The sequence below is a fragment of the Chrysochloris asiatica genome, unplaced genomic scaffold, assembly GCF_000296735.1.
Source record: "Chrysochloris asiatica unplaced genomic scaffold, ChrAsi1.0 scaffold00078, whole genome shotgun sequence".
NCBI lineage: Eukaryota > Metazoa > Chordata > Mammalia > Afrosoricida > Chrysochloridae > Chrysochloris > Chrysochloris asiatica.
This window is the reverse complement of record NW_006408596.1, coordinates 3,911,077-3,936,959: the sequence shown is the minus strand read 5'-3', so window position 1 is coordinate 3,936,959 and position 25,883 is coordinate 3,911,077. Positions and strand designations below refer to the sequence as shown.

At 49.6% G+C, this 25,883-nt stretch overlaps 1 protein-coding gene across 4 annotated transcripts; it reads right to left on the bottom strand.

Annotated features, from left to right (window-relative positions):
- Nucleotides 1–1,328: 1,328 nt before the first annotated feature.
- On the bottom strand, nt 1,329–24,996 carry CAMKK2 (calcium/calmodulin-dependent protein kinase kinase 2, beta). Of its 4 annotated transcripts, XM_006865405.1 has the most exons (16): nt 24,592–24,996; nt 23,814–23,861; nt 23,099–23,152; nt 22,496–22,547; nt 21,075–21,208; nt 19,499–19,535; nt 13,338–13,359; nt 13,113–13,201; nt 12,359–12,558; nt 11,727–11,780; nt 9,644–9,717; nt 9,476–9,563; nt 8,390–8,518; nt 4,750–4,850; nt 4,314–4,356; nt 1,329–1,502 (listed from the first exon to the last, which is right to left on the bottom strand). In XM_006865405.1, the coding sequence occupies exons 1-16, from the start codon at nt 24,994–24,996 to the stop codon at nt 1,329–1,331; spliced, it is 1,704 nt and encodes a 567-aa protein (XP_006865467.1). The 4 variants fall into 4 exon arrangements, with proteins under 4 accessions (XP_006865467.1, XP_006865468.1, XP_006865469.1 ...); XM_006865406.1 differs by lacking the exon at nt 8,390–8,518; XM_006865407.1 differs by lacking the exon at nt 4,314–4,356 and having other exon boundaries at nt 1,430–1,502.
- Between the last annotated feature and the right edge of the window lie 887 nt (nt 24,997–25,883).

Genomic DNA, 25,883 nt, shown 5'->3' with positions numbered 1-25,883 from the left:
CTTTGCCCAAACCAAAGTCACAACTTCCCCTATGTGGTTCTGGTAGACCTTACACTTGAACTTCTCAATAATGGTCGTAAGTCAAACAAGGAAGACCTTTTCTTTCTGGATTTTTGTTTACAAAAGAGGGGGAGGGTTCCCTGTGCCAAATTCTGGTTCTCTCATAACCTGAGGATGGGTGCTCTAGGCTTCCCCAATCTTCTCGAAAGCAGCGCCCCAAAGTTATTTTGTGCATCTGAACACACTGTGGTGGAGATCGTGTGCATCTTCGTTGAATGGCAGTATTTCTTTACTAGGTACTGGTTTCCACTGATGTCAGTAATCAGCTAGTGTTCCTGAGGAAATCAAAGCTCAGCCATCTCTTAAATACACGGGTTCTAAACACATGAAGCTGCTAATATACAGGCAGGGATCTCATTGGCTCTGAACCCCGGTCACATGCTTGACACAATGAAATACATCCTGGAAGCTCTAAATAATTTCTGAACTGCCCTGGAGTTCAGGTTATAGAACTGAAACAGTTTCTTTAGTTACTGTTTAATCTGAAGCCATGGAATGTACATGGAAGTGCAGGATTTCACCCTGAAGTGTTGGTTGTTTAAGGAGATTTATGAGAGCTCAGTCAACTTCTTCAGAATTCCGCTTTGAAGAGAAACCTGGTCAGTACGTTAGGTGAAATTTTTCCCACAATTGCAGAATGCCCTCCAAGGGTAGGGGAGAAAAATCCCATCCGAAGCAATTAACTGAACTTCAAAGCCCTTTCCATTTTCCTGACTACAACTTTACCCATAAAAACTGTAAAAAGTCCTTCTTACAAATAAGTTGCGGCAAATATCCCTACAGCTACAGAGGATTAGCTCTACTCTGAATGCCCAAGTCCTTGTTTCCAGAGGTTCCATGGTTTGGAGTGTGCACGAGGAAACACCCATTCTTCACGGTTACAGTAACTCCCCCCATAGCTTCAGAGGGTCTTCTGCCAGCGTTTCTCGATGTACAAATCTCTCCTACATGTTCACTTGGTGTGCTGAACATGGTTCTGAAGTCACCATGAAGAATTTTTGGCATAGAAACATCTTAAGAAGCAATGGCCCCGAAATGCATGGGGGCTGGGTTTGCAACTCCTCACACACCAGCCCCTCCAGCCAGCCAGTGGCCAAGGTGGATGTTAGGGAGTTGAGTCTCATTTTTTTTTTTTTTTTGGTCCCCTTTCACACAACGAAGGAAGAAACAGAACCAGAGACATCGATGCTGTGAGTCCGCAGGGCATGCTGCTGGGGGAGGCGGACGGAGCAGCACCGGAGGCGGCATGCGAGCGGTGGTCCCGGCAGCTACTCCGGCTCCATCACTTCCTCCTCAGGCTGTGGGGGTTGCATGCGTGCAGGGGAGCCGGCACCTGGGACTCCCCAACTGTCGGCAGGGGACCCAGCCTTCACAGGAGCACCTCCTCCTCCCCTACGGGGGGCGGCCAGGAGCCCTGAGGACTGTCTGCGCTGACGACCTTCCTGCTCACGAACAGAAAAACCAGTTAGGACCCAAGGTAGGGGGGACCCAGGCTCCACTGCACCGGACAGGCTGCTGTCATTCCCAACACCTGTAATGTGAATGGCTTCTTTCACATTCACTCCCCTTTTCTCTTGCATCAATAAAATTTCCAAAAGAGACTTTGTATCAGTTCTGTAAGTGGGAAACCAGTATGTTGTCAAATGCATTAACGCTACGTACAAACAGACTGAAACACCACAGGGTCCTGCCACATCCTCACAATTGTTGTTGATTCCACTGTTCATTTGTCAAAACTAGCAAGGGTACTATAAAAGGAGATGAGCATGTCTACGTGACACCTAGCACGGGGCATATTTTCTGGGTCTTGGTGTCCCGGCTTTACCTCCCGCTTCAGGCTGTGACCTCTTGCAGGGCAGCCGAGCAACTTAGGGACACAGAGCAGACCGTCTGGTCTGAGTGCAGCACTGAGGAAGGCTTAGGGAAACGTTCAGGACAAAAGTGCCTCCAGGCTCTGGCCCCAAGATGGAAGAGAAGGATCTCACCTGGTGACATAACCATGCCAGAACAGAGCAGCCAAGTCAGGGAGGGAAGGTGCCCAGGGGTCCATGAATGGCTACCAGTGAGGCTTCCGGGAGCCGCTCAGGAAATCGCAGTAAGAGGGGCCTCAAGAAGGAGCCCCAGGAATTGACTGTAGGTTGAACTGCCACGTGGACTACCACGTCCTCTGACAGGAGCTCAGAAGAAACGTTTGGTGCCCAGCTACCCTCACTGAACTGGGATTTTTAAAAGAAACCACAGACTTGCATACAGACGGGAGGCCAACCTCACAGTAGCGGTGCCTCAAGGAGGGAATTCTCACACTTCATGCAGCAGACCTGGGATCAAGTCCCAGCCAATGGACCTTCTACACAGCCACCATCGGGCTGTCACTGGAGGCTTGCAGATGTTGCTGGGATGCTGAACAGGCTCTGGTGGAGCTTCCAGACTAACAGGGACTAGGAAGAAAGGTCTGGCAACCTACTGAAAATCAGCCAGTAAAAACTATCCTATAGATAACAATGGTCCAATCTGAAAACGATCGAGCGGACAACACAGGACCAGGAGAGCTTTACTGCACAGTCCATGGGGCCTCCAGGAGTCAGGGTCCGGCACCACTGCAGCCAAGCACCACCGCAAAGCCACGAGGGAGAAGAGGACAGGTGAGAGATGGGCTCGGCTCTGCACCACCCACCCATCAGGCACCAACCTACAGGGGGGCCGCCTGGTCATCGGGATGCAAAGACATCTGGGGACAAGTTGGCGAGGCCCATGCAGCCTTTGGAGGCTCTACTTGCCCAGTTCTAATTGCTCATTGCCATTATGCTTGCTCCACAATTAGTGAGGTTTCTCTCAAAACCGTAAGTAATCCTGCACACGAAGCCCATGACCCCTCACAAGCCATCTCCTGACAGAGCTATGTCTATTCTCGTACATGCGTGTTCACCACAGCCTATGCAGGACCCAGATGTCCACCAACAGACAAATGGATGGGTATGAGAGCCACCCAACGGAGTACGACTCTGCCCTAAAAAATGAATGAAGGCCTGACACATGCTGCCACGTGGATAGGCCCAGACAACAGGGTGCTCAGGGAGAGAAGCCAGACACCAAGTGTATGCCAAGCCTGGAAAGGTCCAGAAACTGCTAAGGCTGAAAGACAAAGGGAGGGGTCTGCTTAGGTTGGAGGATGAAGGTGGGAGGTTGGGGTGTGAGTCTAAGGAGAGCATGGTTTCTTCTGGGCTCATGACCATCTTGTACTGATGGACACTCAGCTCAGTGAACTTAAACACCGCTGGACTGTGCACTTCAAATGGGTGACTTCTACGTGAATTACATTTCTAAAACCAAAAACCAAAGTACATCCGGTCATCAAGTCAATTCGACTCACAGCGACCCTATACAGGGTTTCTAAGAGTGTAAATCTTTATAGGAGCAAACAACCTCATTGTCCTCCCACAGAGCAGTTCCTGGGTTTGAACTGTAGACGTTGTGGTTAGCAGGCCACTGCCCAACCCACAGCCCAACCAAAGTTCCTTACATTGTGAAAATTGAGAAACAAGTGTCTGGAGTTGTAAGTTGAGGGCAGGAGGGACCCAGATCCTGGGAAGAGCCCTGGGGACTGCTCTGCTCTGGGCACTGACAGGCAAGCTGGTGCAGGACCGTCTAGTATTTGCCACCCGAGACTCCGTGCACAAGCCCTCCCACTCACTCTGTGTTCCAGAAGCGCTGGCCAGGCTGACCTGGGTAGGGAGGCTGGGTGGAGAGGGAAAGCCTATCTAGAAGGAGGAGCTCTGGACTCTCCCCAGACTCAGTCTGCAGCAGGCAGAGGGGTTCTCTTTTCTAGGTGTCAACATGCTGGTGAGGCTGGGAGCCCGGCCCTCAGAGCAGGGGGAGCTTCACCCTGACCATGTGTGGGTGCCAGTCATTAGGCAGGGGGGCCAGAGAACTGCACTAGGTCCCATTCCCACTTGGAGATGTCATGGGCAGGACCACACAGGGAGACAGCCTTCATTCGTTCATTCGCTCATTCCCTGCTCAGAGCTTGCTCCATGCAGACCAGCAGAATCGCCGCAGAGTGAGTGGTGACATGGGAGAGGCCCCGGGCATCCCAGAGGAGCGCCATGCACTGCAGCCCTGACTCCACATGCACAGGCCAAAGCCCCTGACTCTCATCCAGGAGCAGAGGCCAGTGGAGGCAGCATGGCCCCCCGTGCTCTGCAGCTGCCCTCCCCAGGCCCCCGCAGAGGCGACGCACAAGCAGCAGGTGTTACCTTGGGCTCAGAGAGGGGCTCACATTCCCTGGTGGGTTTTTTGCTAGAACCGCCAGAGAGAGGGAAAAGGGCAGTGAGGAGGGACACTGGGCTCTGTGGAATGCCTGGGCTTCACCCTGGCAGGGCTCCCACCCCAGACCTCCACTTGGCAGGGTTGCTGCCTGGGTGACCTCCTACGATACATGAGGGACTTGGGAGCCAGGTCATCCTCACTCACCCAACCCATCAAGGCTTCAAGCCACAAAGGGCTTCCTGTCTACAGTTACCAGCCCCTCACCTCCCAACTTCAGTTAAAGGCAAGTACTCCTAAGAAAGGAGATTACAATGGTAAGGGGCAACTGTTCCCAAAATGAGAGGACTGGACAGGACAGCACCCCACAACCAGCAGCGGCGCGAGCTCCCTCCTGTGCCTGGGGACAGAAGCCTGGATACTCACATGAGCAGGTTCCCAGGCGCTGACAGGGAACGCTCTTCCCGCCGGCTGCCCTCAAATGGGTTCCCAAAGGAACGTTTTCGAATCATGGTCTTCACCAGGATCTGGAGAATAGAGGGGCCCCCAGTGACCGCTCAGCCACTGGGACAGCATCCCGGCCACACACACCTTTCCCCATCAGCTGCCCCCAGCCCTGCCAACACCTGGGGCTGGTGGCTGATGGCAGGCCTTTGGGGGAAGCTACCAACTCAGCCATGGGGCTCACCAAGGCCAATCTGCTCCCAGCAGGGGACAGACTGCTGCTCCCAGGCAGAATGCTGGGGGGTGAGGATTCCATTTTTATTTCTGACATATAATTCATTCTATAAAAATGCACCCTTTTAAAGTGTACAATTCAGTGGCATTTGGTATATTCACCAGGCTGTTTGACCTTCACTTTTATCTAATTCTGTAACATTTTCATCACCCCAAAAAGGAAACCCTCTGTATCTCTTTGTAGTCACTCACCATCTCTCCCCCCTAGCCCTGGCCAGCCCTCATTTGTTTACTGTCTCTGTGAATTTACCTTATTTCCCCGTAAATGGAATCTGACATTATGTGGTCTTTCACTTGACACATGTGCTCACAGTTCATCCACACTGTGGCGTGTACACATACAGTCCCATCGTGCAGACAGACCGCACTGGATTTATCCCATCCCGTGCCGATGGAGTTCTTTTCCACCTCTGGGCTGTTGTTTATAATAACGTCATGAACATACAGATGTGAGTTTCTAGGTGGGCCTGTGCTTTCAATTCTCTTGGGTATACACGCTGGGTCATACACAAAGTCTACGTGGAACCTGCTGAACAGCTGCCAGACTCTTTCTTTTCCACGGTGGTGTTCTGCAACCTCTTCCACTCCTACTGGCCATAGATGGGGGTTCTGATTTCTTGTGGGGGCTGCATTTTAGTTGAGGACAGCAACCACCTTTCCAGGTGTAAGGAGCTGAGTAAACAGCCCCAGACCCTGGGGTTGCTGCTGTACGGGCTATCAGATGTGAGGTGGGCTCAGAGGGCATGAAGCCCTTCCACTTGGGGGGAGGCTGCGCTGACTTCCTCCACTACAGAAGGTGGGAGAGCTCTTTGGTGCCCCCCACTCTCTCGGCCACTCTAAGCAGACTGGCCCGCAGCTTGGTTGGGGGAGAAGATCCTTCTGCAACAAGGCAGTAGCCCTCCATCAGCTCCCAGCCGTTTTAGGACTGACTTTCCTCAGACAACGTCATGATGTAGGCCGCCCCTTCACACTTCTTGGGGTAGGGGATGCTGCTATAACTCTACATCCAAAATGGATTCTGGGGGAGGGGCCCCCCGCTATTTCTTCCTAGCACCCTTGTTACATGGAGTATGTGTCTGTGGGTGAGTAATTGTCGATTCTGTTCCCTAACACCCAGCACAGATCTCAGAAACCAAATAATGTTCAAGCAGTGTTTCCTGTTGGGTGGCAGATACATTTACAACGACAACAGAAAGAGTAGCTGCTAGGGCTGCTTACGTACCACCAAACACATCATGGATTTGGTTCCTCGGTTTGGAGGTTCAGGGTCATGGCTACCTGGGACATTCCAGGGAACTGGCCTAATGACATGTTTAGTGTGTATGTTCTGCCATTCAAGCATACCAACTGGTCTCTACTCGCCCAGAGCAAGAGAGGAAGACAGAGAGTCAGGAATAAGAGGAGGATATGGACCCTGTGGCTAACTGCCTCCACGAACTCTCATTTGCCATGACACCAGAAGAACTGGATGGTATCCAGCTTTCATTACTGAACATTTTGATGAAAGATTACATACAAGAATCCTGATCAAAAGGAGGAAAAGGCAGAATGGAATTAAAATTTCTCATATATTCCGGAGGCTGCATGAATCCTAGAAACTACTGCCTTAAAATAATCTTTCATCCGTAAACCAAAACATTCCCTGAAATCTTCCTAAAGCCAAATAACAATTTAGCTTAACTAGTTCTGGTAGCGTAATGGTTACGAATCGGGCTGTGAACCGCAAGGTCAGCAGTTTGAAACTACCAGCTGTTCCGCAGGAGAAAGATGAGGCGTTCTGCTCCTGTTAAGATTTACAGCCTCAGAAACCCTGTACAGGGTCGTTATGAGTCGGAACCGACTCCATGGCACATAACAACAACAACAGTTCTGGTACCGTAGTGGTTATGAGTCGGGCTACTAACCTCAAGGTTGGCAGTTCAAAACTACCAGCCATTCCGCAGGAGAAAGATAAGGCTTTCTGCTCCCCAATAAGATTTACAGCCTTGGAAACCCTGCGCAGGGCCACTATAAGTTGGGACTGACTCCACGGTACTTAACAAGTTAAAAAAAAAAACTAGCTTATTTAGTATTATGTTTTTAAAAGAAGTATCTAGATGGGATCAAATTGACCACAGCAACTTGTAAGATTAGATGGGAGCATTTGGGGGGTGGGGGGGTGGGAAAGACACATGAGTTTATGCTAATGAGGGAGGAACAATTCGAAGAATGTAATCGTTATCACCGAATTGTACATTTAGAAATGGTTAAATGGTATATTCTTAACAACAAAATCAAATTAACATGAAAAATATTTTTAAAGTCTTTTCTGAAAAATGAATTCACACAATGCTGATCTCTGGGGCCAGCTGAGTTCTCCAAAGAGGAGGCAGAAAAGGACAGTTTGGGGTTTCCCTCACGCCTGGACTTAGGACAGAACTGGAGACACACCATAATGGGCACCAGGAATCTAACTCGGCCGCTGCACCCATTGCTGGTGTGGGAGTGGGTGTGGCGGTGGAGGGCCAATGAGGAATGAGGCATGGGTGAGCTTTCAGGGTCAGAGGTCCCAGACAAGGCAGAGGAAGATGTGGTGGTGCCCAGCCGGCCAGCGGTTCCAGTTTGGAAAGAGAAGGTGTGTGGGAAGCAGGAGGTTGCGTGCGAAGCTGGGAGAAGGAGCCAGCATCTAAACGCCTATCCTAGAGGTGCCTATCCTGGAGGCTGGCCACTCCAGGGCTCTGCAGCTAGTCCAGGTGGCTCCCCCAGAGTCCCAGGGCCCTGCCTGGTCACAGCTGGCCAATCGCGTCAGCTATACTCCCACAGCTTTCAGGATGCCTATGGTGGCGGCAGCCATGATAGTCTACACAGGCAGTGCATGGACCCCCGAGCTCTAGGCTCCTGGTCTCCCTCCCGGCCAAGATTTGGTCAAAAGGATTCCATGTTTCGGCTCCTTCCTGGGTGCAACCCAAACTCCAGGCTACAAAAAGTGGGCCCAGTGGCTCCTAAGCAGCACTCTGCTCTGAGGAACCAGGTAGAACTTTCTGACACCTGTGATGTGGGAGTCTGCAGCCCCCGTCCCTGGTAGGAGCCCACCCAGCAAAAACACTACTACTGTTGCTCGAGAAGACAGGAGAACCAGGGGGACCCGTCTGGGCCCGTCCTCTGCCTCACCAATGAGCCCTGAAAGCAGGAAGAACAGGCAGGGGCCTAGGATCCTTGGACAGGTGCCCCTCAGGTGGCACTGGAGACTGGCTGAACGTCTGCTCTCCGATGCTGCTGTGGGGCCCCTTCAGGCTGCCTCGGGCACTGTCTCGGCTCCCAGGCAGCGCAGCGGGCCATGCCGCCTTACCACGGTCGCCAGGCTGGGAATGTGTTTCACTGAGTTCTCGACCTCCTCTTCCGTCACCTCGACCAAGGTGCAGTTCTCATCCTCCGACGGCAGCGGCTCTGCCCCGTGCCTTGTGACCCAAGGGTGCAGCTTCAACGAACGACAGAGGGGTGAGGCGGTAGCCAGCTCGTGGAGGACGAGAGCACACAGAGATCCACAGCAGGGTAGAGGGCACTGCGGCCAGGCATGCAGAGAGGTGGGTGGGTGGGTAGGCGGGTGGGCAGGCCAGCAAGAGAGATAAGGGGACAGAGAAAGGTGGAGAGGCAGAATGGGTGGGGTTTGGAGGCTGAAAGGCATGCAGTCCGTAGAAGGGTTCCAGGAGGCTCAGCTCTGGTAGGCAGAACTCTCCCGACTTCACAGAACGTGACACAGAGGCTTGGGCACGAGACCAGCAGAGGCAAGCAACCAGGAGGAGACCCAGGCAGGCTCTGCACCCCACCTCCCCTGGGGTTTTGAGCCCTGACTCCCAGACACCTTGTGCTGCCCCTCTAAGATACTTCCAGTGCTAATTAGCTAGGTGTCCAGGGGTCTCCAGTACAAATCTCTAAAGGGCTAGATGTTTGCATGTATGGCTGGGATGAGCATGGGGGTGGCGGTGCCAAGGGGCTCTCCTAACTGTGCCTCGTACACCAGGTGGGATTCAGCAGACCAGAGGGGGTCAGATCATCCAGCAGCTTCCTCCTCGCTCACTTTTTTGAAGGGACTGACCCCTGATTCTGAAGGCAGGGGCCAGGGAAGGCTCAGGACTTGGCAGAGGGCTGCGGCATGCACAGAGGCCCCAAAGCCATTGGGAGTGAGTGTAGGCTGCCTGGTGGTCAGCCACAGATGAACAAATAAATGCCTGACTCACGAGTACAAGCCTCCCCAAGGCTCCTCCCTCCAGTCATGAGCCCCCAGCAACCCAGAGGCCCACCAGGCCAGGAGGGCAGTGGTGCCAAGACAGGTGGGTACTGTGGTGGGAGGGGTGGGCTGAGCAAAAAACCCAACTCCAAGCACAGAATGCAGCCAAGCTGGGCAGCCCCCATGGGGCCAGTGGCACTCGGGTACCTTGATATCCGGCACCAGGATCCTCGACTCAGGGTTCTTGTCCAACATGCGGGCGATCAGATCCTTCAGGTCCTCGGCTATGTCGGGCCTGGGGAGACACGCCATGGTGAGAGACAGACGCAGGACGCGGGGAGTTGGGGGGGCTCAGGCAGGGGATGGAGTACTCACTGGTCAGGAAACTCCAGGGCCTGGCTCTTGATCTTACTATGTAAACACATGATCCGCTCATCCATGAATGGGCACTGTGGAGAAAGGCTGAGGTCAGAGGGGTCAGGGGCGGCCACACTACGGTTTCCATCACCCAGTGTAACGCCATGTCACATACACCCTTGTGAGCAGGGCTGTCCAGCAAGCCCCCCTCCTTTGGGGGCACCATAGTCTGACTGCCCACACCCTGAAAGGCAGGTGGCAGGGAACAGAAGTAGCAGAGATGACAAGTGACACCAAGCTTCAGGATGCCACTACCTGGCAGCCCCTCCACTACAATGCTGCTGACCCTGGTGTCATTTTGGTATCACCCACTCTGATGGTATCAGGGGGTGGTCTGCACCTCCACAGTAAATATCACTGGCTACAGCTATCTTCTAGGGGGTGGGGAGTAGCACCCATCTCCAAGTTCTGGGAGGCCTAGAGCCCTGTCCAACTCCACTGCTGTCTTCCTCAGGGCCTGTGCCTCAGTTTACTTATTTTTACAAAAGCCAAGACCTCTTCTCACCTGCCAGGTGAACAATAATATCTAGGACAACAAAGGCCAAGTCGTAGCTGCAGGGACCAGCCAGGGCCAGGCCTGTGTTAGTTCGTGTGCTAAGGGCTTCAAGGGCTCACATTCTACCTGCTGTTTCCTTTGCCTAGAATGTTCTTCCTGATGCTCTCTCCCTTTAATAAGGCCTCTGCCCAGTTTACCTTCTCAGGAGGCCATCCCTGGGCCCCCCTGTGTAAGAAAGCCCAGCCCCCTGCAACCTCGCTGTTAGTTCTTATCCTAGCAGGTATCTCTGACAGTATCCCACCGATTTTCGCATCTTATGTAATTATTATGCCTTTTATATATGACTTATTTACATATTTGATGTATGCTTATTATCACATATTTACATATGTATGTGGTGGTAGTGTACCGTGGAGAGTCCTGGTGTGGCGCTGTGGGTTAATGAGCCAGACTGTAAAGCCATTTGAATCATACGGTTGGTAGTTCAAGCTCACCAGCTGCTCCTCGGACACCCTATACAGGGTCGCTATGGGTTGGAACCGACTCCACAGCACTTAACAACAACAACAACAAGTGTGCCGTGGAGTCGGTTCCAACCCATAGTGACCCTGCACAGGGTTTTTGAGGTTGTAAATCTTTACGGGAGCAGAAAATCTCATCCTTCTCCTGCAGAACGGCTGGTGGTTTCAAACTGCTGACCTTAAGATAAGCAGCCCGACTCATAACCACTACGCTACCAGAGTTCCTTACATGTATATGTGAGGGCTTCAAAATATTTGTGTAAAAATGGAATTAAAATATAATCGAGTTTTTCCATGACCTTTCTGATGCCTCCTTATATATATTGTTTATTTTTTAATTCTGTCAATCCCAAGGGAGCAGGGATTTGTCTGTCTTGCTAATGGCTATATTCCCAGTGCCTAGAAAAACTCTTAGTACAAAATAAGAACTCAAGAAGCAGCTAATGAGCTAAGAAATTATCGGAGTCAGGTTATTTCTATCAGTTCTCTCAAAAGGCATCAGACACATTATCATTATTATTCTAATCTTCCAGAAGAGGAGGCAGAAGCGCAAAAAGATGAGGAGTTGTGGGCAGGGAGGAAGCTGGGATTGAAGCCTTTTCTCCACCTCCCTGGTGACAAGCGGATGCTCCTACCCAGCAGAAGGCACCAAGAGGGGCTCAGGTATATGCCCTGGAAGAATGGATGTAACCATGGGAAAGAGAGCAGTTATTGATTAGTAATGTCTGCCTTGGGCTCAGGAGCGGGAAGAGGTGCCGCATCTGCTGTCCTTGCCTTAGATTCAATTATATACAAACCCTAGCACCTCTGCCAAGTCTTCTGCTTGCAGAGCTTGTTTTGTGTTTTCACGTATGTGATCCTTATATACAGAAAGATGTATTTGTAAAAGTATCCATAATTTCCTACAGATCTAGCTGAGGAATAACAGATGATAAGTAGTTTCCCCTCCAAGGTGTTAACTGGTAGCCAGTCCAGGGACCACCCAACAGCAATCAGGGGACAGGACACCCCACCCTGTTGTTACCTGGCCAAAGACAAAGCAGTACAGCGTCACACCCATGGCCCAAACATCCAACGCCTGCAAGAAGAGAGCTTAGCATGAGGGCATCGACTATACCGCCTGGCCAGCATCCAAGTCTCCAGTTTTCCCTTTGGGGAGCCACCTCGTCTTGACTCTCACCCACAGCATTGGCAAAGGGGTGAGACTACTTGCTGATTTGTGTGGTGGGCACATGACCCAGGCCTGGCAATGAGAAACCTGTATCCCCTAGGCACAATTAGTGGTTCAAGGATGGACACCAACTTCAGGATTTTTGCTCAATCTATTCAGAAAGAGGAATGAGGGTGATATCCACTGAAGTTGGTAAACGGATAGAATTCTGTCTGGATCTGCTGGTGACAGGCCTATCTGTCCCTGAAACCAATACAAGGCAAACAGCTGGGAGCAGGACAAAGACAATTCCTGTTTGGATCCCTCTGTCTAGCCGTGCCCAAAGTCAACCATACCCCAACTCCTCGGTTATAGATCAATGGATTAGTTGCTTACACCACTTTCAGTTGGATTTTTGCCACCTACAACCAACAGAACCCTAACCCAGGCAGAACTCAGGAGGGGAGGAAGTCCAACCCACATTCCCCTCCCGTCAGCCTGGATACCTTTCCTGAAAAGATCTTCCTGGTCTCTGAGAGGGACTCAGGCGCCATGAAGGCAGGCGTGCCCACGGTGTTCGAGAGGAGTGCGTCACTGCCCTTGAACTCATTGCTGACGCCAAAGTCAGCAATCTTGATATGCCCATCTTCTCCAACCAGGAGGTTGGAAGGTTTGATGTCCCGGTGGATGATCTTCTGGTAGTGTACTGGTTGGCAGGAGACACACCAAATGGGAGGGGGTAGGAGAGTCACGTGAGGATCTCTGCGTGGCCCACACAGCCTAACATACCATGTCTTCTATGGCCTCAGGCCCTTTCCAGCCTTCCCTTTCCCTAATCTGCTGGGCACTCACATGAAAGACAAGGGGAAGAATATCTTTAAGGAAGTTCCCCCTCCTTACCAATAAGAAGTGAAAGCCTGTTAGTGACAGCCTACTGCCAGCCGCTATTCACAGGTAGCACTGCACACAAAGTCTGAGCTCAGTTTAGCTCACAGCAGCAAACTTCAAGACTTATGACAGTCAAGTATATTTTCATTTCCCAAATTCACATCAACTTGTACACACAGAAAGTGCTGCATGCTGGGCACCAGTATAAAAGCCACTGTAAGCATCTCTTCTGGCCCCAAGACGGCTCTGTGCAAGACTCTTGCCTCTCAGACAATTTCGTTTCCCGCCCGCCTCCTCACACTCCAGGAGGGAAGTAACTTTCCACTCTCCGCCCACCACCCTGGAATGCGTCCTGCCACAGAGCCCGCTTACAATATTCAATGCCCTTGATCAGGTCCTGGAAGTAGAACCGGGCCTGGTCTTCAGAAAGAGGCTTGAGGGTTGGCACCTCCATCACAGGCCTGAAAGGTGGACACACATGTGAAAGTCAAGTCAGATGTACATGGCCATGGCCCTGTCTAGAGCCCAGAGCCACCAACTCAACACTGTGGTTCTCAGAGTACCTGACGCCACCCACACTGGGAGCTGGACACTCACCCTTGGTTGACCAGTTCAAACACTGTAAGGGAAGAGAAGGGGGTAGACTGTTACATTGATGAGCAGACACTCCACTTTCCTCTTGTCCTCCCCCAACCCCTTGGCCTTTAGAGACACTGAGAAGCACAAAAAGCAGTATCAGGGGCCAGGGAGAGAAAAAATACAGACAACCAAACTGGCAACGGTCCGAGATTGCTGATGTCCTTGGAGCTCAACCTAGCTTCACTCCTAGTCTCCAAATGAAGTGGAAGAAGGAAGAGTAGAGAAAAATTGGAGGGGAGAGTAGAAGAGTGAAGAGCAGCCAAAGAGAAGAGTGGACAGCAGATAGTGAAGAGCACAGCACTTTCAGCAGGATGTCTATTTAGAGTCTACAGGCAGAGTCCTCCCTTGGGAAAATTCCCTTTTTGCCTTTAAGACCTTCAAGCGATTGATTACTTTAAAGACCCTTGGGAGGAAGGTCATGAGTGCACACTGAGGCACCTTTTCTCATTCCCTCACAACCTGGAGACTCCTGGCACTGTGAACGACCCTCACCAGACCCTCCTGTCCCTTCCCAGACCCAGGTCCTGAGGTACCTGATGCCATTTAACAGGCTAGAAGGGTATGCCTCACATGCCTACTTATTTAGGTCCAAAAAAGTAAATTATGGGGCTTCTGATTCCTAGGAAGGTTTTGATGCAAGAAATAGAACAGGTCTCCCTCAATAACTTCTGCATTGTCAAGACCGAGCCAGGCCACAGTGGAGTGCAGTTGGATGATACGGTTCCATTCCATTCCTTTGCCCTCATGACAAGCCAACCCTCTGACCCTTCTTCCCATGAATCTTTTTCCAAACCACGACCTGGAGCAAGGGATGGGGGTGGGACTTCCCCACCACCTTCAGAGGTCAACTCATCTACTGCCCTCTGAATAGGAACCTTTGGGAGCCACAATCACGCACAGCACATAAATGCTTCCTACCATAGCAATTCCTATCAGTCCCACAGAGGAACCACCCCCATCGCCCACTAAATGTTAGATAAGCTGAGTTCACAGAAAGCACAGGATATTTTAGACTGTACTTTTAAAATTGAGGTGAAATTCAAATAACATAAAATTAAGGGTTTGAAAGTATACATTTCAGGGGTGTTTAGTATATCCATCACCCCTCATTTAGTACATCCATCACAGCTCATTAAGCAGTTGTCTTCCACTCTTCCTGCCCCTAGCCCCTGGCAACCACTAATCTAAGACATCGCTATACATATGCCTATTCTGCATATAACATAGATGGTGGAATCAGACAATAAGTGGCTTTTTGTGTCTGTTTCTCTCACTTAGCTAATATTTTCTAAGTTCGTCCACGTTGTAGCATGTATCAGGATTTTAGTCCTATTTATGCCTAATAATACTCTACTGTATTAATGTGCCACATTTTTTTATCTACTCATCAGGTGATGGACATTTGAGTCGTGTCCATCTTCTGGCTACTAAGCCCCAGTATCACTATGAACATTTGTGTGCACATATTTGTTTGAATATTTGCTTTCAACTCTTTGGGCAAATACCTAGGAGAGGAATTGCTAAGTCATATGACCAGGACTTTAAACTGGTTCACAAACCAGTTCAGTCATGGCTGACGAAGCAAAATCAGAACGAGCACCAATATATAAAAATTTGGTTAAAGAAAACAGGAAAAAGTATGGGTCAAAGCCATGGAATGGGAAACTCAGAAGTAAACCCTTTCAGGAGCCTGATGCAGAAGACAGGATTATCACTAGGACCATGGACAGTGACCCACATTCAAAGCACCTGGTCAACTGCCATTTTTGAGTGGGACATCTTTCTTTCCTACTGTCTATTAAGAGACCCCTGGCGTAGTGCCACAGGATTAGCACTGGACTGCAAACCACAAGATCAGCACTTCAAACCCATCAGCTGCTCCTCGGAAACCCTATATATGAGTCAGAACTGACTCTAAGGCTCTTAACAACACCAAGAGATTTGGTTGCTAGGTAACACACAACCTGTCTTTGTTTCCTAAGAGGAAGATTAAGTTTCTAGCAGGGTATCCAGCTGTAATTTGGGACTGTCCAGCATTACTTCATCGGCCATGACAACCAGGAAGAACAAGCTGGAAACTCTGGATATGGTACAGCTACTTAATTTTCTTGCTGGGACCAATCTAACTGAGAATATAAAGCTGTATTTTGGTGGTGATGGTGTTTAGGTGAAAAAGTAGTACAATCAGTTTCAAAACCCCATGGAGAAGGACTTTGAAGTTGTCTGTTGTTTGGACTCATCTCTGTGTGCTCAAGTAAGTGCATGGCAACCCACTGGCGTCAAGTCAAGTGCACCTCACAGAGACCTTCTAGTACACAACAGAACTGCTCTGTATGTTTCCGAGGCTGCAAATCATTAGGGAAACAGACTGCTTCATCTTTCTCTTGCAAAGTGGGTGTGGGTTTGAACTGCCAACCTTTTGCTTGGCAATCCAACACTTAACCCATTGTGCCACCAGGGATCCTGAGTGTACATTGTTGTTGTTAGGTGCCACTGAGTTGGTACTAACTTACAGCAACCCTATGCACAACAGAATGAAACACTGCCCCCACTCCTGCATCAGCCTCATAAGACATTGCTGCTGCCACTGTGCCAGTCCATCTTATTGGGGATCTTCCTCTTTTTCTCTGACCCTCCACTTTACCAAATATGATATCCTTCTCCAGGAACTGGTCCCTCCTGACAATATGTCCAAAATATGGGAGACGAAGTACTGGCCATCCTGGCTTTCACAGAGCACTCTGACTGTGCTTCTCCCAACACAGACCTGTTTGTTCTTTTGGCAGTCCGTGGTACTTTCAGTATTTTCCTCCAACACCATAACTCAAATGCATCAATTCTACAATCTTCCTTATTCACTGTCCACCTTTCACATGCATATGAGGTCGCTGAAAATACTATGGTTTGCGTCAGGTGCACGTTAGTCCTCAAAATGACATCTTGGCTCTTCAGCACTTCAGAGAGATCTTGCGCAATAGATTGGCCTAATGCAATATATGGTTTGATTCCTTGACTGCTGCTTCCATGAGTGTTGATGGTTGAATCCAAGTAAAATGAAGTCGTTGATAACTAGCAACTATTCTTCCAGTTATCTTTATGTTATGTATTGCTCCAGTGGTGAGGATTTTTGTTTTCTTTACATTGAGGTGCAACCCATATCAAAGGCTGTGATCTTTGATCTTCATCAGTAAGTATTTTGAGTCCTCTTCCCTTTCAGTAAACAAGGTTGCATTATTAGAAATTTTTTAAAAAGGTTGTTTCAGAGCTCTCTCTCCACAAGCTGGGGTCACTGAGGGAGGGAGTTGGCTCCTCAGGCAAAAAGATCATGTGTTCTAACCAGAAAAAGAAATGAACTCCCCCACCTCTCCCTGCCTTTGGGGTCATCTTCAGGCTATGATAAAAAGAAAATACCATGGGCTGGGGAACCCCATCCTCTCAACTCCAGCCTTTCCTTTTTTTTTTTTTAATTTTTATTGTGACTTGAGTGATAGTTCACATGGGAGAACATCAGTTTTACACTCATCATTTCATTGCAGTGATTACAATCTCTTCCATACATCATCATTCATCAGTATTTGCTTCTAGTCCCTCTTCGTTGTTTTTTTTTTAGGGGGTGGGGTGGTATACTCAAAAACATTCAGGAATATATAACAATTTAAACAGCCAGAGGGCACATTCTACAAGCCTGCCTCCTGGCTGCCAGTACTCAGTCTTTCACTTTCCAGGAGTCTAGAGTCCTCAGCTACTCTCTCTCTCTCCACATCCTCATCTCTGCCTCCATCTCTGGTGTCGCTGCTTCTCTGGATAGGGTCCCACATTCCACTCATGCACTTCTTCCTTCATGGTCCTAGGGTCCTCTTTTTCTGGTCAGTAAGATTAACTACTCCCCCGTTTTTGTTACAAAACTTCTACCTTTACAGTTGTGACAACTGCAATTACTCAAGATAACGATTACTCACTAATGAATCTTAACCCCATCTCTTTTCATCAGACCTGTCTAGACAAGATGCCAACTATTCAGTGGGGGCTCTACCTTCCCCTGCACACTCTGAAACTAAACTCCCTCTTGAGAACTTGTAAGCCAGTCACTTCATGCCTTTATCACTCCCTCATTTTAGGTAGCCAATGTCTAAGTTGTCCATCCCTATCAACCCTGTATACAGAGGGGACAGGATAATTGATGTGAAGACTCCTTCCCTCTCAGTTGGTATTTTGAGCTACTACAACCATAAGTATAGAACAAGTTCATCAAATGGTAGCAATTTACATTCATTTCCTCTATCAAAAATTGTTTTTCATCTCCTCTAGTTGAGTTCTGATCATCAAGCCATCAAGGCTATGTCAAATGAACACTATCTGCAAGTTTAGCTGTTCTTGTGCAACTCAGCTGGATACTTCACTCTCAGCTCTACCCTCCATGGCTATGTCCTTGTCCATGGGGGCTCAGGAGGCCCCATCCTGCCTTGGCTATTTAAGCCTATATGTGAAAGCAACTTCAGGAATGTCTACATCTTTCTCCCACCCCCTAAACACCATCAGTCAGTCGGCAAGAGGGAAGTGGCCTGTTTAAACAGGTCCTTTCCAAGTCACTCAGTCTGACCAGTCTTGGGAATGGGTGTGGTGAGAGAGAGCCTTTTAACTTTGAAAAACGTACGCTTCTTCCCCTTACGATTGCCGGCAGCGGCAGGACCCTTCCCTTCCTTATGCCTAGTTATCTGGCCTGAGAATTCACACGCTGCCGTATCTGCTCTCATCGTACAAGAGTGCAGACTACAGAGTCACAGAGAACTGGGTCTGGGTTTGCAAAACCACTGGAATCACAGAGCAAATATGAGCATGCCTCCTGTAAGCACTGTTGCCTCAAGATATTAAAAACAGCTGTCCATGAAGTTGTTTGGGTTCAAAAGACTTTGGGAAACTCCTCTTTGAAGTTTGACCCCTTTTGTCATTCTGCTCCTTTGCTCAAAACCATCCAATCGCTCCTGTATTTTCTCCCCCGCACCAACCCATGTGCACCCAGAGCCAAAGATGTGGTCTTTGTAGATGGAATCAAGTTAACATACAGTCACTCTGGAGCAGTATAGGAGGTAGGCCCTATATCTAATGACCAGTGTCCTTCTATGAAAAGGAGAGAGAACACAGAGACACAGGGAAGGGGGCTATAAGAAGAGAAAGGCAGAGACTGGAGTGATGCTGCCACAAGCCAAGGAAAGCTGGGGGCCACCAGATACTGGAATTCTTCCCTAGAGCCTTCAGAGGGAACAAAGCTCTACTGATCCCTGATCTTGGACTTGTGGCCTCCAGAACTGTGTGAATTAATTTCAGTGGTTTTAAGCCACCCTAGACTCCTGCTGTTGGATCAGCACTGGACTTTGAACCACAAGGTCAGCAGTTCAAACCCACCAGCTATTCCTCAGAAAACCTATACAGGGTCACTATGAGTCAAAACCACTCCATGGCACTTAACAAGAACAACAGGTAGTTAATAGGGTCCTGGTGTAGCGCTACAGGATAAGCACTGGGCTGCTAACCACAAGGTTGGGGGCTCAAACCCATCAGCCGCTCCTTAGAAACTCTATACTGGCTCACCATGATTCAGAACCAATTTGGTACCACTTAACAACAAGGAAGTTAATACACATCTGTCTGCCCCGACCAGACTATCAGTTTCCTAAGAGCAGGAGTCGTGTCTTTCTTGCCCACCACTGCAGTCTCAGTGCCCAGAAGAGAACTTGGCACATACTTGTTATTTTTTGTTAAGTGTTGCCAAGTTGGTTCCAACCCCTAGCGACCCTGTATAGGGTTTCTGAAGAGCCGCTGGTGAGCTTGAACAGCCAACCTTGCAGTTCAAACAGTGTTATAGTCTGGCCTATTAACCCACAGCGCCACACTAGGACTCCAGGCACAAACTAGGTACTCAATAAATATTTTCAAATGAATGAATAGGAAACCTACAAAAAAAGTTCTCTCCCACCTCCTTCAAACCAGGGCCTACCGCCTCTGGGGTCAGGACTCAGAAAGGGGTGTTATTCTCTGTGGGAGGGGCCTCCTGGTGAGGACTCTGGGCTTGGACAAGCACAAGTGGTTAAGTATGGTTGGTGAGAAGACAGGGCTCTTACCCATGTACAGATGATCTTCGTTGGGGTCATCCAGGACCTGTTGGCAGACACATGGAACAGGCATGAGCAGGAGAAAGAAGGAGATGAACACAGAAGCGTTAACACACTGTGTGCACCTGTAGGAGGCTGTCTGGGCCCGTCTTCCCATGATAAGAGGAGGGGCACAGAGATCAGGCCCAGACTCCCCCCAGCCCAGTCCTCAAGGATTCACTCACAGAAAGTCCTCAAGAATTCACTCACAGAAAGGAGGCTACAAAAGGGACCGGTTACTATGGAGTCAATTCCAACTCTTGACGACCCCATGTGGGTCAGTAGAAGTGTGCTCCCTGGGGATTTTTAGTGGCCGATTTTTTAGAAGCAAATCACCTTTCTTCCCAGGTACCTCAGGGTGGATTCAGCCTCCACCTTTCAGCTAACAGCCGAGTGTCTGAGGTATGTGCACCACCCTGGAACTCCTGACAGAGGAGGAATCTGGTAAAGGAGACATGAGCATCTCCCAAAGGCCATCTGAGTCAACAGGAGGAAATAGGGAGGGGCACATGGCGGCCTGAAGTTTCCCTGCCTTTGTAACTTGACAAGGATATCTCTCCAAGCCTGAGCAAACCTGCTGAGGGGACTCCTCTATGCTTTCCTGACACCTGTATATACAGAGGAAAAGACAAGACAGAAACGGGCGAAGGGCAAGACACAGCATTCCTCTAAGCCTCGATATTGTCAGCTGCAAAATGTGGAGCTCCGATAGAGTAGTGGCTACAAGTCGGGCTGCTAACCTCAAAGTCAGCAGTTCGAAACTACCAGCTGCTCCGCGGGAGAAAAATGAGGCTTTCTGCTCCTGTAAAGATTTACAGCCTCGGAAATCCTATACAGGTTCGCAATGAGTCGAAACTGACACCATGGCTTTCTGCTCCTGTAAAGATTTACAGCCTCGGAAATCCTATACAGGTTCGCAATGAGTCGAAACTGACACCATGGCACATATCCAACCAACCCACAGCACACTATCACCACCACCACCAACATGTGAATGATAATATAGGCTCTGTCAGCTGTGGATTCTAGTCCCATGAACTGAGTAAGGCTGTGTGCCTGTGGGCAAGAGGCTGGCTTGTAGAATATGCCCTTTGGACATTTAATTAAATGAATATATATTTTCTTTTTGTATGTGTGCATCAACTATTTTTGCTTTGTTCACTTGTGAAATATAAGATGTAAATGGGGAGCCGCAGGGAGGAAGTAGGATAACTGTTGTTGCAGGGAGGAGATTGTAATCATTGAGATGAAACAAAATGTATGATTTGTGGAAGGTAAAGTTGATGATCTTGTCTGTAAACCTTCACTCAATTCACAAGAAAAAGCTAAAAATACATAAATAAATAAATAAATAAAATAGGTGCCATCAAGTCGGTACTGACTCATAGCGACCTTACGCACAACAGAACGAAATAACAAGTGCTAAGGGGCCTGGAGCTTCTAATACCACTGCGCCTGGCCAGACGGGTGGGTGTGGCTTGGCTCTTTCTAGAAACACTGGTGCCGCATCTAGGCCACGCCTTCTTCCCGGGCCTCCTTGGCTCACCTCCACCAGCTTCACCACGTTGGGGTGGTCCAGCTTCTTGAGGATGGCGATTTCTTGGTACACCTGCTCGATGGGGCCCCTGGGCTGGATGCAGCCCCCCGGGGCAAGCCGGGTGCCTCGGGGCGGGGGACGACCTGGAGAAGACACAAAATCTATTTAAAAAATCAAAAATTTTTTGAGATATAATGCACATACCATCAAAGTTACTGTTAAAAATGTTTAGTTCAGAGTTTTCAATATAGTCACAGTATATATCACCAACCATTACCCACTTCCAGAACATTTTCGTCACTGCAATAAGAAACTCAATGTCCAGTCAGTCACTGTCCCTGCCCCTTCTTCCCCTCAGCCCCTGGCAGCTGCTAGTCTACTCTCTGTCTCCACATTTGCCTATTCTGGACACTTCAGACATGTGGAATTCTATAAAGCATAGACGGAACACGTGGCTCTGTAGGATAAGCACTAGACTGTGAACCACAAGGATAGCTGTTCAAACCCACCAGTTGCTCCAGGGGAGATGGTTGAGACTTTCTGCTCCAGAAAAAATTTACAGCCTCGGAAACACTATACAGGGTTGCTACGAGTCGGAACTGACTCAACAGTACTTAACGACAACAACACTGTGTATGGCACTGCTCACTCCGCATGTTTTCATGATTCATCCATGTTGTAGCATGCATCAGAACCTCATTCCTTTTTACGTTGCTAGATGCCGTTGAGTCACTTCCAACTCATGCCAATCCTGTATAAGGTTTCCAAGGAACAGCTGGGCATCTGAACGGCCAAGCTAGCGGTTCAAACTGACCTTGCAGTCTAGCGCTTATCCTACAGTGCCATAAAGGGACTCCATTCCTTTTTATAGCAGACTAATATCAGCACTGGACTGGGAACCACAAGGTCGGCAGTTCAAACCCACCAGCTGCTCCTTGGAAACCCTATAAGGGTCACTATGAGTCGGAATCAACTCGACGGCAGTTAACAACAATACTCACTCCACTGTACTACCGGGCCACATTTTGGTCATCAACTGAAGGACATTTGAGTCATGTCCACACTATGGTTCTTCTGAACACTGCCACTGTGGACGTTTGTGTACACATTTCTGTGGGACCTACGTTTTCAGTTCTCTAGGTTGTCTACCTAGAGTAGAGCTACTGGGTCAGATGGAAACTCTATGCTTAACTTTTTGAGGAACTTCCAGACTGTTTTCCTCTACTGGATAATTTTACTTGATGCCTTTGTGAACTTTAGTAAGTAAATGGTAACAAAAATGAGTAAAGAACCTCAGTGGTAGGTTTGACGCTGTCTTAGGGGTCGAGGTTTCCTCCCAGTCACTCAGTGTAGGTACAATTCAGTGGGGTCTGCCCAATCTTTCCCAAGTCCCCGCCCCCCAAAGGAAGTCCCTGCCCCCACAAGCTCACGTGGGAAGCCTGCCTGGCGGATCAACTTCTTCTTGGACAGCAATTTCATTGCCTGTGGGAGAAAAGACCCAGCACGAAGTCAAAGCAGTGAGGACACCCCTAGTTCAAGCTCCCCAGGAACCTCAACGTAGTGAGCGTCTCATCAACGGAGGTGAGCAAGTAGTCACTGGGGTGCATGGACACTGGTCTCCCAGGGCCCCACCATCCCTGGGTTTTGGTGAGTCCTCCCAGATAAGACACCATGGGAACTCACTGCCCCTGAATCAAGACATGAGTGAGGTAGGGAAACTGAGGCTCAGAGGTGCCATCACTTGCCCTAAGTTATGTGGCAGACTGACTGAAGTACCAGGGCACCATGTCTCTCTACCACACTGACTCAGCACCATGGAGGGTGAAGAAACGCAGCCCAGTTAGGCATAAGAGACGTTTGCTTCATGTCCCCATCTGTGAAGTGGGACCACCACTTCCTTCCTAATGCAGACAGTGAGCTAACAACAGAAGAACATCACAGCTATGGCATCCTTCCCAGAAGCCGGGAGGTGGAGAGGAGGCATTGTCTCTGATCAGCTTGGAGTGGGAGTGGGGGAAGATGTGGATACTCACATAGTAGGTGTTGTCGTTTTCATTGTAGGCCAACTTGACCACACCATAGGAGCCCTGGAAAAAGGGAGACGCCCATGACACGCTATCCAGATTTAGCATATGCAACGCGAGCCCTCTTAATACAGGCAATTGTAAACCAGCAGCCCACTGGCCAGATCTGGCTTCCCAGGGTGTTTCGGTGGGATGCAAGGAGTTCCAACAGAAATTGAATTGGTTGCCAACACTGAGCAAGAGGGAGATGGCATGTGAAAAATCTAGACTTCCAGCTTCTTGAGAAAACAAAATGAGAAGAGCTGTCTGTTAAGAGTCCTTAATTCTGTATGTTAGCAGGGCACCACAGGCCTCACTTCCTCTAATACCTAGCCCGCTTCGCTCCTTTGAGTGTTTGTCCTGTCCCTGTTCTCAGACTACCCACGGACTGTAACACAGGTTAAGAGGAGATGCAAGGACACCTTGGGAAAGAAGTCAACACACCGTTGTGGTGGGAATACTACTCTCACTATGGCAATGTGGGATTTCCCTGGAAACTTCCTGAGCTTTTGCAGAAACACATTGAATTTTAAAATGCAAACAAAACAAAACCATCTCTAGACCATGACAAACCCTCCCTGCTAAGTGGCCCCCACAGCTCCTCCTGCACCCTGCTGGATCCCTCTACAGTCTCCGAGGTGTCCCAGGTGGGTGTGAAGGTGGGGCTGGCTCCCAGGATAACTACCTTCCCAATTTCATCCTTGAGCGTGTACTGATTCAGTTGCACACAGTCCTGTGAGAAGGCAACACACGGGGAAAGGCAATGTCAGTTTGCAGTGAGAGAGATTTTTACCAACCAACTACACCCAGGTCACCAGGCGCCAAATCAAAATGACAACATTCCCCAAGCCCGGAAACCCCACTCAGCGTACCCCAGCCCTGGGTGATGGCTCTTTTGACTTCTAACTTCACAGATTTTGCTCGTTTGTGTACTTCATAAAAATGTTGTACAATATGAATTTTTTGAAAAAGATTTTTACCATAGTAAAAATAAAAGTCACGAATATAGTAATCATTTTTAAGTGAACAGCGTAGATTATGGATGGGGTTATTCACTGTAGGGTCGACAGTTTGAATCCACCAGTTGCTTCACTGAAGAAAGATGAGGCTTTCTGTTCTCATGAAGATGGATGGCTTCGGAAACTCTACACAGGGTCACTGTGAGTTGCAACCAACTCGACGACACACAACAAGTGCACTATTCAGTGGTATGAAGTACAGGCGACGTCGTGCAACCCTCAATACTATTTCCAGAGCAAACCATTATCCATTAAGTAATAACTGCATCCTTAAGCAATCACTCGCTGCCTCCCAGGGTTCCCCAGACAGATTGAGCCTCAGTGGCCCACAATCAGAAGCAGCTTGAGAACGCCTCTTTGCTAACAGCCACCCAGTCCCTTCCCAGCTCACATCCCCACTCCCTGCCCGTCTGTCCTGGGGTCACCGGACTCCGGCTCACGCACCTGTATACCCGTGATAGAGACATGATGAGACTCCACCGTGGGCCGGCGGGGCAGCCTTGGCGAAGACTGCGGGGACCCGGCAGGCGAGTAGGGCAGGGATGGGTAGATGCAACGCCCATTCGTGTCAGAGGCACTGCTGGTTGCTGGCCCACCCTGGGGGCGTTCCTGCAGAGAGAACTTCCGACTGGAGAGCTGGGGCCTGGGGGCCTCTCGGTCATCGGCAGTAAGGCCCGGCTCACACTCAGTGACTATAATGAAGGACTCCATGTCCAGGCGGAGGCTCAAGGTTGAGAGTCCCTGCAGCGCCTCACAGGGCTTCTGGCTGCTGCTGCCACCCCCACCCCCCAGCTCATCCTGGGGGACGGCCCGGTCGCCACTGGGCTGGCTAGAGACGCATGATGACATGGTGTGTGAGCCAACCTCATCCAACACGCCGGGGCACTCCCATCTGGGAACAGGATGGTGACAGGGACGCCTGTGGAGAAAGGAAGGGTCAGCAGCAAGGCCCAGGGTGCTCCTCTCCTCCCGGCCCCAGTTTGACACCTGACAAGCAACTGTGCAAGCCATGATACAATCTGACCTCTGGCGGCTACAAAAATCATACTCCACATGTCCCTCTGTTAAAAGCCCCCTCACACAACACACCAAGGATTACACACACAAATGCCTAATGAAAGAGAAAGACAAAACAGAACTCAAGGCCACTGAGTTGATTCTGACTCACGGTGACACCTGCTGTTTCAGAACGGAACTGCGCTCCACTGGGTCTCCTTGGATGTGAACTTTCTGGAAGGCGCCCTGGTGGTGCTCAGCTGCCAATCAAAAGGTCAGCTGTCCAAACCCAGCAGCCACACTGACAGCGAACGACGTGGAAGTCTGCCCCTATAAAGACAGCAGCCTTAGCAATCCCATGGGGCAGTTCGAGCTTGTCAAACGACGACAGTGAAAACAGCACAGGACCACGCAACAGTGGGTTCTATTGTACATAAGGTCACCAGGGAGTTCTGATGTGGCACTGTAAGAGAAGCACTGAACTGCTAACTACAAGGTCAGTGGGTCAAACCTGGAAACCCCACACAGGGCTCGCTAAGAGTTGGGACTGACTCAATGGCACTGAACAACAACAACAAATTATTTCAAATATTGTGAAATACTGAGCAGGCCAATAAACACTTGACAGCTCTGGTAGCATAGTGGTTACAAATTGGGCTGTGACCCGCAAGGTCAGCAGTTCGAAACCACCAGCTGCTCCACGGGAGAAACATGAGGCTTTCAGCTTCCATAAAGATTTA